This window comes from Dermacentor albipictus, chromosome 7 (assembly GCF_038994185.2).
Source record: "Dermacentor albipictus isolate Rhodes 1998 colony chromosome 7, USDA_Dalb.pri_finalv2, whole genome shotgun sequence".
In the NCBI taxonomy this organism is placed as follows: domain Eukaryota; kingdom Metazoa; phylum Arthropoda; class Arachnida; order Ixodida; family Ixodidae; genus Dermacentor; species Dermacentor albipictus.
This window is the reverse complement of record NC_091827.1, coordinates 69,554,067-69,572,280: the sequence shown is the minus strand read 5'-3', so window position 1 is coordinate 69,572,280 and position 18,214 is coordinate 69,554,067. Positions and strand designations below refer to the sequence as shown.

Below are 18,214 nucleotides of genomic sequence, written 5' to 3'. Positions count from 1 at the left end.
TTCATGCCCTTCAAACGTGAAGCAGTATGTGTGCTGTAGGCCAATAATAAATGGAGGAAAGGGCAGCGACAAGGTGTACTTGTGCCCGTCCTTTTTTGCAGCAAGGCTGCATAAGAGTCACAATGGTTTTCATGCGGCAGTGGCAATGTGTTGCGGTGTGGTCATTATCAAATATCAGCCAGAGAACAGTCAGCAATGCAACCTGCATTGGAGCCCCGAAGCATCTATACAGTACAGTCGAACACGGATATATCGAACCCACATATATCGAATTATTGTCTGTATCGAACTCGTAAATTATCCCCTTGAAAATTCTGTGTAAAAGTATAGAAATTCGTACATTTATATCGAACGATATTTTTACCCGCCATTGGATATATAGAACGCCGCGCGATCTCGGCACTCGCTGCACCCGCGTGCTCCGCGCCTCCCCCAGAAAGGCTCGGAAAATGTGAGAGCGAGAGGGAGGGAGGCTCAGACAGTACTCCCGCTGCGCACGCTCTCCGACTTGGGGCAACACCCTGCTTGTGGAACTGCTTTTATTTTTCTCTCTCCCAATGTCTCTCATCCTTCCCCCGCGTAACCATAGTGATCGGCTCGGAAAAGGTAGCCAGGAACGAAGGCGGCGATGGCCTCCTCCTTTTGCCTTTTTTTTTCTTGTTGCTTTTTCACGAGTTTTGCTCAGCTAACCACAGCTCGTGCCTTTCATACGTCGCTGTCGCCCTCGGAGGTGGCCATCGCGAGCGCTTTGTTGGCGGTGGCTGCGCACGTGAATTCTTGTGTTTTGTGCGCGTTCTTGTGTTTCGTGTTCATTATTGTTTGGCGTGCGTCTCACGACACGTGTGACTGGATCGTGGTGAGCTGACGCGGAAGCAATGGCCGCAGCAAGCATAAGCAGCGTCAAGAAGCGCAAGAACCTGGACTTTGCGACAAAGCTGAAAGCCATTCAGCGTGTTGAGGCGGGCAAGAAAAGTGCGACGGTGGCAGACGACTTTGGGATTCCTCGGAGCACTCTAAGCACCTTGTTAAAAAACAAGGCGGACATAAAGTCGAAAGCGGCGAAGTTACGAACGTCGGGAGCTTGTCGTGTGCGCGCTCCTGCCCACGAGAAAGTTGAAAAGGCCCTCTATGCGTGGTTTTTAGAGGTGCGGGCTAAGAACATTCCAGTGGATGACCCAATGCTAATGGCTAAAGCCAAATGGTTTGCCGCTGCACTCGGTGATGACAACTTCGCCGACAACACAGTGTGGCTGCAGAGGTTTAAGAACCGCCTTAAGATAGTTGGCAAAACCATTTCTGGGGAAAGCGGAGCCGTCATCAGCCAGGATATCCAGCAGTGGATTTCGAAGGAATGGCCGGAAATTTGCGCGAAGTTTTCATCCGCGGAAATCTTCAACACCGACGAGACCGGGTTGTTTTGGCAGATGCTGCCCAGCAAGACGCTCGACGTCCGGGGCAGCACGTGTCACGGGGGCAAGATGAGCAAAGTCCGCGTGAGCGTTCTGCTCGCTGCTAACATGGATGGCTCTCAAAAGCTCCAGCCCTTTGTGATTGGCAAAGCAAGGGCACCGCGCTGCTTCAAAAACTGTAAGCAGCTCCCCGTTCGCTACGCCTTCAATAAGAAGGCATGGATGACGCGTCAGCTATTCACAGAATGGCTGCAAGCGTGGGACGCCGAACTGGGCAAATCGGGGCGTCACGCTTGCCTCCTCGTCGATAACTGCTCGGCCCATCACACCACCTGCAAGCTCGAAAACATTGCGCTCAAGTTTCTGCCAGCGAACACGACAGCAAAGTTGCAGCTGCTGTACCAGGGCATCATTAAGTCATTCAAAGTCGGCTACAGGAGGCGACTCATTGATAGGTTTTTGGTGAACCTCCGCATGGGCACCGAGCTTAAGGTTGACCTGCTGGGGGCCATTCAAATGATGACGGGTGCCTGGAGAGACGTGAAGCAGGATACTGTGGCCAACTGCTTCCGGAAGGCAGGCCTCGTGACAGCCAAACTTCCTGAAACCTACGAAGACGGCGACGGTGACAACGAGTGCATGGACGACGCGTTTCGCGAGTTGTCGTCCCTTTTCCCGGCTGCCGTTCCAGCCGAAGTGTCTGCTGACGATTATGTGAACATTGACAGCAATGTTCAGGCTGTTGCGAGCCTCGCCGACGAGGATATTGTAGCTGCAGTCGGAGGGACCCAGGCTGACAGCTCGAGTGGCGACGAAGATCGGCCGGACGAGGGCGCGGCTAAACGTTCGTACTCCGCCGCTGAAGTGGCGGCAGCGTTCAGCTTGATTCGCCGTTGTTGCGGCGACATGGAAGGAACCGGGCTTTCGCACCTGAACAGCCTCGATAAGATCGAGGTTGGCGTCTTTAATTTCATTTGCAAGGCGAAGAAGCAGACCAGCATAAGCGATTTTTTTTCACGCAAATAAAGCATTACGTTGCGTTGTGTGTGCGAAAATAGTTGTCATTCTTGAATGCGCCGATCGGTAGGTCATCGTCCGCCACAGGTAAAGTCTCTGGGCCTGTATTTTTTATATCGAATTAATTCGCGATCCCCTTCGAGTTCGATATATCCGTGTTCGACTGTATGATCAGGGGGTCTGAGCATGTGACTGGGCAGCGTTGTCGGTAAAGCTCCTACAGCACACAGGAACATGTGCCGGATGTACTGGAGAGTGTAAAAGTGCCAATATTAGATGGAGGGAGGCATCTCAAACCAGTAGGACGTAGCCAACAAATTGCACTGTGTGTAGTGAAGTGCTTGTGAAGTATGGAGTAGATTTTAGGGCTGTGGCATGCTTGTGAGAGAGCGAAAATAAGACATGAAATGCAGAGAGGTTAACCAGGGCAACTGTCTGGTAAGCTACTCTGCTATGGGAGGTGGGATAAGACTGAAAAAATGAAAAAAACAAACAAAAACAAGCGATGACATGAAGAGAATCAGTCCACAAGAGTTATGAGGAAGGCAACTGCCAAGTACGGTTTTGTATTCAGTCCCAATGCTTTTAACTAGCACGTTTAGAGCAACTCAGATTGATATTGGTTGTGGCCAGGGATCCAAGAATTCTGTTTTCCCTATGGGGACGGTTGTCAAGCTTGTCAACTGTAGTGCAGAGCGCTTTTCTTCTTGCACTGAAATGAGCACAGTAACGCAGATGGTCCACTGACTCGCTTGCAGCAGCAAAACCAGCACACACACCTATTCTGTAGCCAAACAGTGTATGTGAGCGCACACAAGAAAACTCGATGGTTGTGTGCCCGTCAGAAAAACCAACTGAATCAGAAACTTGCATTAATCCTTCGTTTCGTCAATAACGAGGGGCAATCAGTTTTCGCAAGCCCAAGTCTCAAGAAAAGGAACGCAGGCATGGTAGCATTGATTGTATATGGCGGCAGCGTTTGTATATACCAGTGCCCGCTTGTGAACAGATGTAATTGCAGCCCTGTGAGCAACAGATGAGCGATCATGTAGCAGTGGCCCTTTGAAAGATTAAAAACCAGATAGACATCAGTTTTTAGGTGCGCAAAGAATGCAAACAGCCCACGAGACAAAACTAACTTCTGTGGGCCCTCGCATGCGTGAGCAGTCGCTGAAATCCGGCGTGAGAAAGCTGAGGAATCAAAACCAAGAGACTAGAAAAAAATAAGAAAAAAATTCATTGTATCCAAACAGGGTGGCAGCACTTGCTGGGCAACAAATGGGTGAAAAATTTGCTTTTTTTTTTTCAAACGTACAGAAGGCGCAGTAATTATACAGTATTGACCATTTAGGATTTGTTCACGGTGCCGTATACAGTGGAACCTCGTTGATACGTTCCCGTTATATATGTTTTCCCGGTGCCAATGTTCGCAATCGAGAACACAAAAAATGACGCAATAGAATTGCGCTCACTTTCACTGGTTCATACATTCCCGGAAAACACGATTTCTCGGCACCAACGTTCAGTAAGTTGCCAGGCTGCAATTGTATGATACGTTTTCCGGCCGCTAAATCCCATGTGGACAAGAAAATTCACATGGCGCGCGCGATTGAGAACAGCATATAGCTGCGTGTCATGGCAGCTTCTCTGCAATACTCGCCCGCTCGCCTCATGTGGAAACGCCGGCGCACACTCAGCTTCTTATTTCGGCCCCAGCAAATCTTCTCTGGGGTCGTCACACGCGGCATTCATAGCTATCACCGCTAATCCTATTGTGATAAGCATCTTCGCCTATCTCTTTCACAGTGCATGGTGCCGCGGAAAGCGTAGCGCGTAGCGTAGGCAATAGCCGAAACGTGCCACTGGTCCCTGCTGCAGGCTGCGATCGTATACGTTTTCTGGCCGCTAGATTCCATGTAAATAAGAAAAGGCACAAAGCATGCGCGACCGAGAACAGCAGCCACCCGTCTCACATGAAAGCGGCGGCGTGCAGTTTTTTATTCCAGTACCAGCAAGTCTCCGCACAGGTGGTCACACGCCGCTATCACTGCAAAATCTATTGCGATGAGCATTTTCACCTATGTCTTTTACAGCGCGTGGTGCGCAGTGCCATTGGTAGCATGCTGCACTCTTTTAGTGGGTGGTAATCCCAACACGTCGCTGTTCCGTGCTGTAGGCGGCGCCAGGTTGACACGCTTTACTTCGACGTCATTCAGCAGCGCCCACCAGCTCGATTCTGTCAGATGTTTTTGTTGCTTTGGCTCATACATTTTGCCGGTTAGTACATCTTTTTCTCGCAGTTTTTTCCAGAACGTATGAACAAGGTTCTGTTGGATTTATGGCATTGACCCTCAAAGGATTAAAGAGTTGCAGTAAGCTCTGAACCTGAAAGGGTTAGCTCCTTGTTTATGAAGACCCTTTCTGCTGACGAGAAATTGGACATCAGACAATGAGCCAGTCAGAAGCACCTGAAATTCGCTCATTTCATGTCGTGTAAGCAGCCCAACCCTTATTCCTGTTTTTCACCATGGCGTCTGCCAACCAACGAAGGTCCCCAATTTTGTGGAACTATGTGACCATGCTCTGAGCATTTTTTTTCTTTCTTTTTTCATGTTTTAGTTGCTTTTGACCACTCTTTGACAGAGCAAGGGCAACCAGCTGTCAGTTGCTTTAAGATGCGATTCATGGGTTGTGTCAACAAGTCAAATGGTTTCTTATAAATGACATAAGTTTATAACATACATGAATCAATGAATGCATGGTAATGAATGATAACTTAAAAATTAAGAACTTATCAAATGATATGTCAGCTGAATAGTCAAAGAGCCTTATGCAAGCCTTTTTTGCTTTATTTCTTTTCGCTGCCTCTGTGGGAAGCTAAATGAATTCTTCAGACTGTGAAGTTGCTGTAGAGGCGGCTTGCACTCCTTCCAGCAATATGAAAGGGAACACCATAATCGCCTTCAAGAGGCAATAGTAGATAAGCACACATGCCCTGCATAAAAGCATTTTGTGAGACTAAATATTCAGTGGGAAAGCTGCCTGTTAAACGTTAACACGTCATGCTAGAATTCACGCATCACAAGTAGTCATTTAAAAATGAATTTAGAGTTTTCTCTTGCATTGCTCATGATAGTACATTGTGTTTGCTAAAAGCCATTTGTCATCCCCTGGGCTTTCTCTGCAGGGCTGCGCATCCTGGAAGTGGTTCTTCCCATATCATTACGCACCATTTGCATCTGACTTCATCAACGTCGGCGACCTCAAGATCGAGTTTGAACGAGGAACTCAGCCCGTGAGTAGCGCTCCCCTTTGTACACTGCCTCCAAGGCATTAGTTCCACTGACGCAGTCAACTTGCCTTAATTATAATTCTTGGAGAGCACAGATATTGATTTGGAATATTCAGCAAACACCAGCATGGTGCATTGATTAATTTTGACTTCAAAGTTTCTGTGTGCCAAAACCATGATTTGATTGTGAGACGGAAACCCATACCAATGCACCACACGCTGCAGCAGCTAAGTGGCTATGGCGTTGCCCTGCTGAGCTCGAGGTCGTGGTTTCGACTCCCGAACTCGCTGGCCGCATTTCAGTGGCAGCCGAATGCAGAAACACTCGTGTGCTTAAGTATAGTTGCATGTTAAAGAACTCCAGGTGGTCAAAATTAATCCAGAGCGACGAGAGATTGATGTAATAGTTCTGCGGAAACCCACGAGGTGGAGAGAAGTAATTAACAAAGGGAAAATCAGATATCCACTCATTCTTCGCAATTCGTACAAAGGAAACCCATGCGGGTTTCTCGAAAGAAAAGCCTCACAGTTGAAGAAAAATTCATCCTGGTCTGGCCCTCGAACCTTTCCGGGTCAGCCGCTCTACCATCTGAGCTAACCAGGCGGCTAGCAGATGGCAGGGCGAAGTCGAATTTGTTAACAACATAAAGCAAAGGCGTTTGATGTAGTAGTTCTGCGGGTGGATGAGTTTGACGTAATCGTTTGTATAATTTGCTAAGAACGAGTGGATGTCTGATTTTCCCTTTATTATTTACTTCTCTCCTGCTCCACCAAATCGGGCCTCATCATGGGTGTTCAGAGTTCCCGATTCCTGAAACTTTAGTTAGTAAGCGAATGTTTAAAAGTTTATACGGCTGATAAAACTGCTATCCTTACTTTTTGTATAGCTGTCTATTAATTTCCTAGCGTAATTGATGCTTTGCCTTTTGGGTGAAACTGCAACTTCTTTTATTTATAGTAACTTTAGTGTATTGGGAGTAAATCTTTGTTTTTTTTAATGAGAGGAAGTTGTATTCCTGTATGAAAGAACTTGGTGCACGGGAGTGTAAAGGTCGTGGCAAACGGGTGCGCGTTAAGGTCTAGGGCATTTCAAAAAATTTTTTTTGTAACGGAAAACGGGTGTGCGTTACAATCAAGTAAGTACAGTATGTGCTACGTGTGATTCCTTGTTTTTTCATCATCTTTGATCATCTTTAGTGTTACAAAAATGAGAAATGCCAACATGGCGGTATACTTGGGGTTGCCACTTTTTTCGCTCAGCTTTTCCTCTAGAGTTAGTCTAATAACTCTGTTCCTTCACAAAAACGTGCTCTGTAGCCATTTTGTGATGGCAATGATGCTGCGTCTGACAGCTCTGTTGACAAGCTGTTGCCAGCACGGCAAACGCGGTTTTGGTTTCGTATGCGATTGCAATGAGCAGGCAATTTTTGTACCCATTTTCTCTGAAAAAAGGTGCACATTAGATTCAGGTAAATATGGTAAATGACTTGCGGTGACAATATTGTAATTTCATCGCACAAGTTACAGCACGCAACTATATTGCCATGCTTTTGAGTATCCATATCGCTATATCTAGCTCCTGTTCAGCAAATATCACTCAGCATGCATCGTTTTTTATTTCTAGTGATAATGAACACCCATTCTAATAGTACATGTTCGCAGACACCAGTACCAGGTTTTCCGCTGGTATTGCCACTACAAAACCCAGTGTGATCCTCACAGGAGCCATGTTTTGCTGTGTTTGTTGCACTAAATGAATAAGTTTGAACAACCTTAAGGTCTTATTTAGCTCCAGTGACTTCAAAATCAACTCAAAACATAGCAGGCCATCCGGAAATTTGAGATAGGCTCGAGTTAACCGGGATTGAAATTGTATCATAGTTCAAACTATTGCGGGCCGGCTGTGATGTCACGCTGATAGCTGTGTCATGGCAATTTTTATATTTTTTTTAATATTCATGCAAGAAAGAAACATGTATTACCCTTTCTTTATGTTTCCTACTAGCAGCAAAGTGTAATGGGAATTTTTTACTCTCCTCTTGTGTCATGACAGTTCAAGCCCATGGAACAGCTGATGAGTGTGTTCCCGGCAGCCAGCAAACAGCACCTGCCCACGCCGTGGGCTGATCTCATGGATGATCCGGTGAGTGTTCTCGATGTACAGCTCCAGCTCACTTGGTGCCACAAACATCGCCAAGCTTTCAAGGCTTTTGAATGCACGCCTGATTATCTCAAAGTGGGATAGCATTTGCACTCATGCGCCATCCGTGCAAGATGCCCAACGCATCGGTGGAAGTTGTGAGAGGGAAAATTGTCGTCCACCCAATGGTAGAATGAAGTAATTGAGCAAACTCATATGGGTTACACAGAAAGGAAAGTTTAACAAAAATAGTCAACCTCGTCTGATGATTTACCTGGATATTTATCCTGGACCAACTTGTTTCTGGGGTGTTGGCTCCTTAGGCATCGGTCGTAGACTGAACCTGCAAACTTGGACAAAACTTTCCTTCAACGGCGAAGTTTTGTTTTCTGTGAAACCCATGTAGGTTTCTTTCGTAGCTTCGAGCTAAAGTCAAGTGGACGACAAATTTTCCTTTTATAAACGGTCCTCCACCTTGCGGGCTTCCACCAAACTGAATTGCCATGTGTGCAGGTTATTTTGATGTCAGTTTTATGAAGTCTACTTTATGATAACTACCTGGCACTGTTGATGAATACTGCAGCAGTTTGTTCTCGAAAAACTACTCTGAAAATTCAGTTGAGTCTATACTTCATTAAGTTCCTCCACATTTCAAGCTTTCAGCTCCAAAGGCAATACCTTTGTCTCTCTCTTGTTAAGCTGCTCCAAACAGGGATTTGCTGCTCCAAAATTGACTCCCCCTCACCTGTTAACCTGCTCGTAATTCATATTTTTCTGCTCCGAAACAAAGGTTTTCCAATTCCAAGAAGTGCTTTGAAAGTTGTTCCAACTGTCGCACCCCACTTGTGTGCTTTCGGGAAAAATAAACAGTGCTTTCTCTCGTTGATAGTTAACGAGAAGTCCTCCTTGGACAATGTAGAAGAACAGATTTCTCTCCATTGTAAAGAAAGAAAGAAAAAAACAGCAACAGAGGTTTGTCATAGAGATTGCCAGTCACTCGTACAGCCGCATTCTTGTTCACTGCTATCCTAGCAGCCACTCACCAGACCTAGCACACCTCCCTCATAAGCCCATGCTTGCTTCACTGTTCTTCCGGTGTCTCAACATCAGGTAAAGCACTTGATTGGTAGCTTTCACTCCAGAACAAGTAGATACCTATCGAAAATGTTGTGGTTTTGTTTTGTTGTTTGCAAATGTTTTGTTGTTTGCAAAAGCAAAAGCCTTAGTATCAGTGTTCATGGGGAAGACCTGTTGACACCGCTTTCAGTGTTACCCAAGTGTTTCCCCATGATGCCACACAGCTTAGTGATGACTTGCTTTAGGTGGGTTAACTGTTTATTGAAAGAAAAGAAACCAAACTGGGGAGGCCTTCAGAGATTAAGAATGAGGTGGTACGGCTGCTGCTGAGAATGTTTTGTGTCTGGAAGAGATCCAGGGCCAATTCTTGGAACGCTTTCAGGGATGCCTTTTACTTTTGTGTGATGCATGCACCAGGAGCGATGGGCTTGTTCGTCTGCTCAATCGTCCTATCACTGCTCCCAGGAAGTATCAAATGAGATCAAGGCCTCTGAAATGGTGAAAAAGGACCTAAACTAGCTGCTGTGCCTGTTGCAGTGGCTCAGTGGCTGTGGCATTTTGCTGCTGAGCACGAGGTTGCTGGTTCCATTCCCAGCCTCCGCAGCTGCACTCTGATGGAGAAACTCTCATGTAGCACTTAAATTTAGGGGCGCGTTAAAGAACCTTCTAATGGTTGAAACTACCTGTTGTAGTAACCCAGTGGCTATGGTGGTGTGCTGCCGAGCTGGAGGTTTCTGGTTCAATCCCGTCTGTGGTGGCTGCGTTTGGACAGGGACGGAATCCAAAACACTTCTGTATCATGTGTTGGGCGCATGGTAAAGAATCCCAGGTGGTCATAATTAATGGGAGCCCCCCCCACTTATGGCGGGTCTCATAATCAGATCGTGGTTTTGGCACATTAAAACCTCGGAATTGAATTTATTTTTTTTTTAGTAGTAGAAATTAATCTGGAACTCCCTCGCCTGTGCCTTCCCTTGTAACCCATTGTGCAGTTTCAGGACGTAAACCCTATAATTTGATTTACTTGCTCTTTACCATACAGTACTCTCCACTCAAATGAGCAACGCTTTTATTTCTTCTTTTTTTCCTGAAAATGTTTCGAAAAGATAATGGGGTCAGTTTGCTAACCTGTTGATTTTGTGTTAGTTGTTAGCATCTCGCTCACAATTTGTTTGAGGTTCCTTTGTTTTGTAAGGGGCATAGTGTGTTGGGAGAGGGAGGGCTATAGTGTGTGTGTGTGTTGTGTTTGATGTTTGCTGTGTGTGTTCTCTTCTACTCCCCTCTTCCCCCTGCCGTGTCCTTCTTACTGCCCCCCTTACCTCTGTGGTGCCGGCAGCCTGTGGTGACAAAATTTTGCCTGCCTTGCTCTCTCAGGACTCGCCCATCATCGACTTCTACCCGACCGACTTTAAGATTGACCTGAATGGCAAGAAGTATGCCTGGCAAGGTGGGCAGGGCCGTGTCCTTCACATCTGTCTTTTCATTGGTCCTTTCCTCGGCTGCTGCAGTGCTTTCTGCAGAGGTGGTTGTTGTAGACCAGTCGCATTGAAATCTCAGTTGAGCTAAATTTTTAAAAGAGTACTGCTATAATATTTTCTACTCTTCATTTTTGACATTAAATGTGGGTCCAGGACCTCGAAACTCTAGAAAAAATGCTGGCAGCAGCACCTCTATCCAGCGCTTTCACCAGATGTCAGATTGTATTGATGGTGAAGAGCCAGACAGTGCCAAACTGAGTTGCGAATGTAAATCTTTATGGGGCAAGCTTGTACCCACAAGAACGTGTACTCGAAGCACAACTATTTCGGCAAGCACAGTTGTCAGCCGTCAAAACCCGATCTGTGGATCAAGTGTGTCGGCGTTTATAAACACGTCACATCGTGCATCCCACCATTATCACTGATACTCACATACATTCCAGAATGCATAAGTAGGTCCATTGATAAAGGGAACACAACATTAGGAGAGTATGAGCAAATTTCTGTGTGTGGGAAATCTGCAACGTCCAACATTTCGGCAGATGACAGGCGAATGAAAAACCTGGCTCTTCTCTGTCCATCTGCATGGTGAGCATTTCTGTATGCAACTTAGTGGCTTGCATGTTCCCTTTAACAGTAGACCTATCCATGCATCGCTGTTCATTTTGTACATGAAATCTGATTGTATGAAATTCTTTCGCTGCAGAATTGGTATGAACATACGGGAACGTTCCTCTACACGGTGACACCTCTTGTGCTGAGTGATAACTGTAACAGTAGTTAGGCAGTGAGAAACAGTCAGCAGAAATAAAATAAACGATGTATGTGTGTCAATGTATAATAGCTTCTTAGAGCCAGTTTCGGTTTTGTTTCGCAGGAGGTGTCTATGCCGTGGTGCAGGCGGTGGTTACGTGAGAACCTAACATTGTCCTGTTTTGACACTCGCTCGGTTCACTCAGTTGTCTCCTATGCTGCTACATGGGCAGCTCACAAAGAGTAGCAGCATGCAATGTGACGGAGCGAGCAGCAGTGAGAACCAAAACATTGCGATGCCCTGCTCTCACATGACTGCCTTCTGCATCGTGACATCACGACGCAGACACCTCCCAAAAAAACAAAACTGAACTTTACTGTAGAAAAGCTATTACAGTGAAACCTCGTTAAGACGTAGTTGGCCGTTGCTCGGAAAAAGTACGTACTAAACGGTAGTACTGTTTGAACGAAATAGCATGAGATCGCCCACTCACCTGTCGAAAATGGAACTGCGACAGAGTGCGATGAAAGCGGAAATAAACATGCAGTATTTATTCACTTCGCGCGACCAAAGTGTTATTTTCGTTTATTGCCGCCGCGGCCTAGCACGGCGACAGCGGCTTCAAACTTACTTAAGCTGCGTGCCAGCTTTTCAGCCAGCGCCCTCTTCTCGGCAAACACTTTCATGGCAGATTCATCGTTGGCGTTACGTATTGTCCGTGCACGCACGCAGTAGTGCTGCAGAAGTCCCGGGGCACCTTTTTCATTGCTGGGTGCCGGAGTTTGGAATAATTTTCGTTTGGAATAGAGTTACGTTATCGCGCCCCTGTTCTCGGCGCGACGATTGCATTCATGAGGCTGATGTAACATGCAGCTTCTGCCATTGTTGGGCCTGAATTGCCCGTGCTGTCGCTTTCCATGTCGTCCTCATCACTGTCGCTAGTCGACACTTCGGCGATGGCGAAAAGTCAAACCTCGTAGCCGAGATGTCTTCGCGGTCGCAGCATGGCTGCTGAGCAACTTTTTCACATTCCAAATACCACACACCGTAGTCAACAGCAGATCCCTGTCGTGTGCCAGCGACAACTTCTTCGTGTCACGTTCGATAGCACGGACGATGTCTAATTTTCCTTCTATGCTGAGCACCCGGCGTCTTTTTTGTCCGAGCTTCGCCATGACACGAGTCCCGCTTGCACGACGCCATAACACTCTTTGGCACAGCTTCAAAATGATGTTGATGTTGATGTGGCTTCACGCGCAATAGCACAGGGTGCGTGGAGGCTGTTGTTCCGATCTCTGAGGCTTGTTGTTCTGCCGGGCTGCCCGATGAAGATGACGCACCGCCGCATGTTCAATGGCCGCTGAGTCGGGGATTTGACTTTACTACTTTTAAAACGGAACTACTGTTTAAGCAGGTACGGTTTAACGAGGTCTTACTGTATATTAATTTTGGGCATGCTGAGGCTTGCCAGTATTTTTTTGTATGGTTTAGAGGTCTAACACAATAAGGCTTCGACTGGGGTTAGTCGGTATGACATCGTTCTCTTTACTGCGCTGTACTGTTACACAAAGGACAAAAAAGAAACTGAAATGCATGTGTGCAATTGCGTGCGTGTGTGTGTCAGCTTAATTCTTTGTCCAGGTAATAAAATGAGGCCTAGGACCTTCATTTAACGAAAAAAAAAGAAACGAGAAGTCAGAAATACTTTGGTGCTTTAATTTTTTTATGCGAAAGTGTAACATGGCTCATTGAATGAAAAAGCTGGCATCTGTAGCTGTGAAACTGCACCTAAATTCCCGTTGGCTGCAACACCACAGCACATGCACTCCTCGACAGAGCAGCGTGGGCAAACGGCAACGCGTGCTGCTGCAGTAGCACGCCTGGTATTGCGTGAATGAGAGAGAGAATCACTGTGACCCAAGTCACCCTCGCTCTCACTGTCGGAAGCCTGTGTTATTCGCACGTCCCTTGTCCATGCAAGCTCTCTCCTCTATTCTGACTCTGCCTTGGTAAAGCCAAATCAAAACACGCAAAGCATCTCATTGCGCTCACTTGCCTGTGAGGAGTTCATAAGTCGAAGGACTGCTCAGTGTCGTTCAGTTGGATATTAATGCTTTTGCATTTACAACTCTTACAAAAGTACTTAGGTGTCCAAGTCTCCCTCCTTGTTTCATTTGGATATGATTTAGCCCGGTATGAGCTTGGCTGGGGCATCCCTTGGTCCACACCCGCCATGGTTGCTCAGTGGCTATGGTGTTAGGCTGCTGAGCACAAGGTCGCGGGATTGAATCCCGGCCACGGCCGCCGCATTTCGATGGGGGTGAAATGCGAAAACACCCATGTATTTAGATTTAGGTGCACGTTAAAGAACCCCAGGTGGTCGAAATTTCCGAAGTCCTCCACTACGCTGTGCCTCATAATCAGAAAGTGGTTTTGGCACGTAAAACCCCATAATTTAATTTACTTAAATCCCTTGATCCACTCACTTTTATTTCTTCATGTGAATTTATAATTTTTTTTTCTAAGAATGTTTCAACTACTAGATGTGCTGTGGTTGATCAAACTATGAAATACCGTATATGCCCACGTAATGAACACACTTTTTTCCCCAATGTACCAAAGCAAAGTTGGGGGGCGCATTCATTATGCTGGGTAAATTTCATGGAGACATTTTCGGAGCTTATTCCCCAACGTTAAAACGCAACCGAGGATGGAAAAAAGTTTTAGGACAGGAAAGAGCGTCACTTTCAACTAGATTATTGAAAGCAGACAGGATCATATTTATAGGCGAAGGTAGTCAAGTGCGTACCTACATTTGCGCACGATACTCAAACAAGTTTGCATCGTTACCCAAGCATACAGTGCAGAAACTGTAGCTCAGTGCTACATAATGCCACAGATGTATCGCTGACACAGATGTCATGTTTCGTATTGATGAAATAGGCCTCCATTAATTCCCGCCCCAGGGAACCTTTGCTTTTACGAGAAGTGCGGACGTGGAAATGCTCCGGCTCACACGTGCAGCAATCGCACTGCATAGGCAAATGTGCATTAATCTTATTCTCGACACACAGCTCGTGTTCCCTTGCCCTATCGTTGATGCAACGGCCTGTTTGGCTGGTATACACCCTGCTGCAATTAAGTGGAATTTCATACACCACACCGACCGCACAAGTCACGTATGGCCTTGTATGATTTTTACCACAAAGGGTTAGCTTCTGCAGGTCTGAGATGGGTGGGCACAGGCCAGCAAGCTTCCGTGAAGCAAAAAGAACAATAGGTACTTTGTACCTGCTGGCCACTTTCTTTAAATTGTGGGTCACTTTATGCAGGTACAGAACACCCTGCGGCCTTTTTTTCCACTAGCAACTGGGCTTTCCGCCTACCCTTCAATTTTTGAAGGAGGATTCCGCTACTGCCACCATGATAGAACAAGGGTATCTGGCTCCTCGTAGCCATGCAACCTGGCAGTTAAAGCTTTCCTGCATTTTGTGAGGACAAGACCTCACCAACGCTGCCTCAAGACACATGGAGGCTATTACCGTTTTAACAAGTTTGGTGTGCGCCAAGTCTTTCTGTCAGTGCAGGCAGTATGCCCAACAAGTGTGTTGTTGAGAAAAGGATGGACTTAAATTTAAATACTGCAGCTTGTCAAGTAAAGGAAGCTCATGCGTAAAGGAAAGCCCTTTGCCATGATGTCCAAATTGCAGTAAAATTTCTGGAACTGTATTAGTGGTCGTTGCAGAGAGGTTAGGTTTTAAGATCCCAAATGAATCGTCAACACATGAATCAATGAAGGCCTATTTCATCAACATGAAATGTGACATCATGTCAGTGATACACATAGCATTGAACGATAGTTTCTGCACTGTATGATTGGATAATGATCCAAACTTGTTTGAGTATTGTGCACAAACGTATATGCACAGATGAACACTTTTGCCTATAAATATGATCTTGTATGCTTTCAATAAAATAGTTGCACCTTCCTATTTTGTCAGCATAAAGTACGCAAATTGCATATGCTGCAGAGAGCCCGTCTTTTTTTTTTTCTATCTCTCTCTCGAATTTGCGAGGTGCCTTTCCATCGGCACTGTTGGAAAGGATGTGTTGAGCAGTTAAAGCATTAACTGCACAAGCTTTACACACATGTGAGGGAGTCAAAGATAGTAGTCTCTCCGAAAAACTACAGCACGGCCGTTCGACCGTGACTGCACAGTAGAAAAATTGGGGGTGCGCTCAATATGTGAGAAAAAAAATTCTGATTTTCCGTGACTAATTGGGGGGCACGTCATTATGCGAAGTGCGTTCTTTAGCGAGTAAATACTCTTTAACTGTGTAACCAGGATTACAGAATCTTTTTTTTCCTTTTTCCAACAGGCGTGGCACTGCTGCCTTTTGTGGATGAGAAGCGACTGCTTGAGACGGTGCAGACTGTCTACCCTCACCTTACTGAAGATGAAAGTGAGTATTGGTCTGACATAGGTGGATTTTATTCACTTGAATCTGCAGCATATTGATTCGAGTAGTAAGTACTCAAGTACCCTGTAAATACTGCAACTACTTTGTGCAGAGTATTGGCAACTTGTTACAGACGGTACACCCTCTGTACTAATTTGTCAGTTCTGATGACAGCAGTGCCATGGTACAGCTCAAGCCAGAGCCAACTTGGGATAAAAATTTGGATATAGTAGTTCCTTTTTTTGTTGTTTTCTGTTGTGCTTTTTGTGCGCACTTCGGCGTGGCTTAACTGTAATTCACATCTTGTGCCACGCAGAGAAGCGCAACACACGAGGGGACGACGTCTTCTACGTGCGCAAGGGTCACCGCGGCTACAGCTACCTCCTGGGCCTCTACGAAGCTTGCAAGGACTACAACATGGTGAGGGAGTGCTTCCCCTCAAAACTACACGTTGTCATTCTGTAATCTTAAAGCTTCGTACTTTCAAAGTAATGTATATTTATTTATGTGTGCAATGAATTCGCTCACCTCGTGAACACACCCCCCATAGATTGTCAGTCAGGAATTACATTTTTTTTTTTAATTCTTTTTCCCCTTGAACACTGTAGCTGCAGAGCCAAAGTTTGATGCCATCAGACTTCGTCTGGGTCGTTCAACTGGCAGTGACAGTCGCACAAGTCGCTGAGTGCCATCTATAAAACTTGAAATAAGCTATCCTGTGCACTGCACCAAACTTACCCTACTCATCAATGTGCACCTGGGTTGAGTTGCAACCCAGGTTGTAGGAAGAATTTGTCAATTACATCAGTCTGACTCTGTGATCTGCTAGCCTCTTGGTTATCTCGCATGATAGAGTGATTGCCCAGGAAAAGCTTTGACCCCAAGTTCAATTGTTGGACTAGGACTACAAGATTTTTCCTCATGAAGCTTAATGATAAAACTGTGTGGGTTTCGTAATATGCTTCATGCTGCTGTCATGTTGATGATAATTTTTCCCTTTTGTGGAACTTCATCCAACTTCTTCGACTGATTTGCAATCGAAAAGCAGCTGAAGAAGTTAGGTGCATAGTGTTGCCATAGTGTTCAACGTGAGATGCCGTTGCATATTTGTCTCCCCTTGTGTAAATATGTAACACAAGCAACAATGTGCCTCAGGAGTTTGACCTGGAGCCCAAGTACTTTGGTGGAGTTGGCGGGAAAATTCTGCTGAGCCACATTGCAGTCGGACCTGGAGAGTGAGTAGCATTCTTTTCCAAGCATTACTTAGCTCCTATTCTCATGTTGATCATCGCCAAATCTTGTTCAATATACATTCATTGTTCGTTATAACGACACGTGATAATCGAGCGAGAAAAGTTTGTTGTATCTAGGGGTGTGTGAATACTTGAGCATTCAATTTCGGCCGCCGAACATCTTGGCCGCCTCGCGCGCGTTGTCTGGGCTGACCAGGAGCAATCGAATAGTGAATGTTCGAATCATTCGATTCACGAATTGAATATCTAATATTCGATTTCTCGAATAATCAATGTGTCAAATATCAGTGCCTTCAGTGAATGGCCCTACCGTGGTTGGTGCCTTGAAGTGCACAGCGTTTCCACGGTGCGTGACTTCTGTCGGTTCATCCAGGTCAACAGTACCGGTCAAAACTATTAATGTGACCTGGAGTACTGAGGGAAATACAACAGTGGGGCATATGGAAAGCATGAGAACACATGCGAAGATTGGTCTGATTAGCCACCAGAGGACATGCTGATTGCATCATATACATGAATTCAGTGTTCACGCACAGAATCACGCATTTGGAAACTCTCTACCCACATGCAAGAACACAGATGAACTTGGCCTGCATGCTCACGGCAGTTGCCGGCTGGTTGACCGAACCCCAACGCCGTTTCGGTGGCTGTCAATCTAACTCGTAGCATGATTTCACGACCGATCACTGATAAGCCACCCGTAGGAACATGTAGTGACAAGCTTTTCACAACAGTTCGCAGCCCATTATCACATCGGCCGGCAACGACAATGGTGGGCTTGAACCTGTCTGCCAACTCAACGACCCAATGCACTGTTGCACTGTAATGCCTTTTTAGCGCTGTGCGTACTAAATAAATAAACGGGCCACAATCATGCGTACACTTCCCTTGTGCCAGTGCCAAGCAGCTCTTCGAGACAATTGGTGCATGTGCCATGTTGCATAACATGCTAGTGCGAGAGAACTGCTTTGCATAGATTACGACATGTGTATTGGATTTGCTTAATTTTTTATTCGCCATAGGGCGAGGTAGGGTGACGTGTTGACAACAACAGGATAATGAGAACGACAGCAGCAGCATGATAATGATGGCATAGGAACAGCGCTGTAGTGCAAAAGGTGTAGTAGGCGCTGTAGTATACGGAGCTTTAAGTATTCAGCTGCTGTCACAGTAGAAAAAGCACAAGGACAAATATTTTGTTGCTGCTCTTCAGAGCTGGGTCTCCTGAAGGCAAACACATTTGCGGGACCCCTTTCAAGTTCATTATAGAGGGTGTCTATTGGACAGCACTTTTGCTGGACGCACAAATAGAAATGGTGGCAATTAATATGGG

The 18,214-nt window shown here is 46.0% G+C and overlaps 1 protein-coding gene across 2 annotated transcripts in view; it reads left to right on the top strand.

Annotated features, from left to right (window-relative positions):
- Rat1 (5'-3' exoribonuclease 2 Rat1) overlaps nucleotides 1-18,214 on the top strand; it is a 119,226-nt gene that overhangs the window by 42,935 nt on the left and 58,077 nt on the right. For both annotated transcript variants that reach the window (XR_011507436.1, XM_070522364.1), the window contains exons 21-26: nucleotides 5,614-5,721; nucleotides 7,772-7,861; nucleotides 10,310-10,382; nucleotides 15,548-15,631; nucleotides 15,945-16,048; nucleotides 16,784-16,863. Coding sequence is in view for 1 of the 2 variants with exons in the window: in XM_070522364.1 (XP_070378465.1) it covers nucleotides 5,614-5,721; nucleotides 7,772-7,861; nucleotides 10,310-10,382; nucleotides 15,548-15,631; nucleotides 15,945-16,048; nucleotides 16,784-16,863 (539 nt within the window). In the remaining variant the exon portion in view is untranslated. The remainder of the gene's footprint in view (nucleotides 1-5,613; nucleotides 5,722-7,771; nucleotides 7,862-10,309; nucleotides 10,383-15,547; nucleotides 15,632-15,944; nucleotides 16,049-16,783; nucleotides 16,864-18,214) is intronic.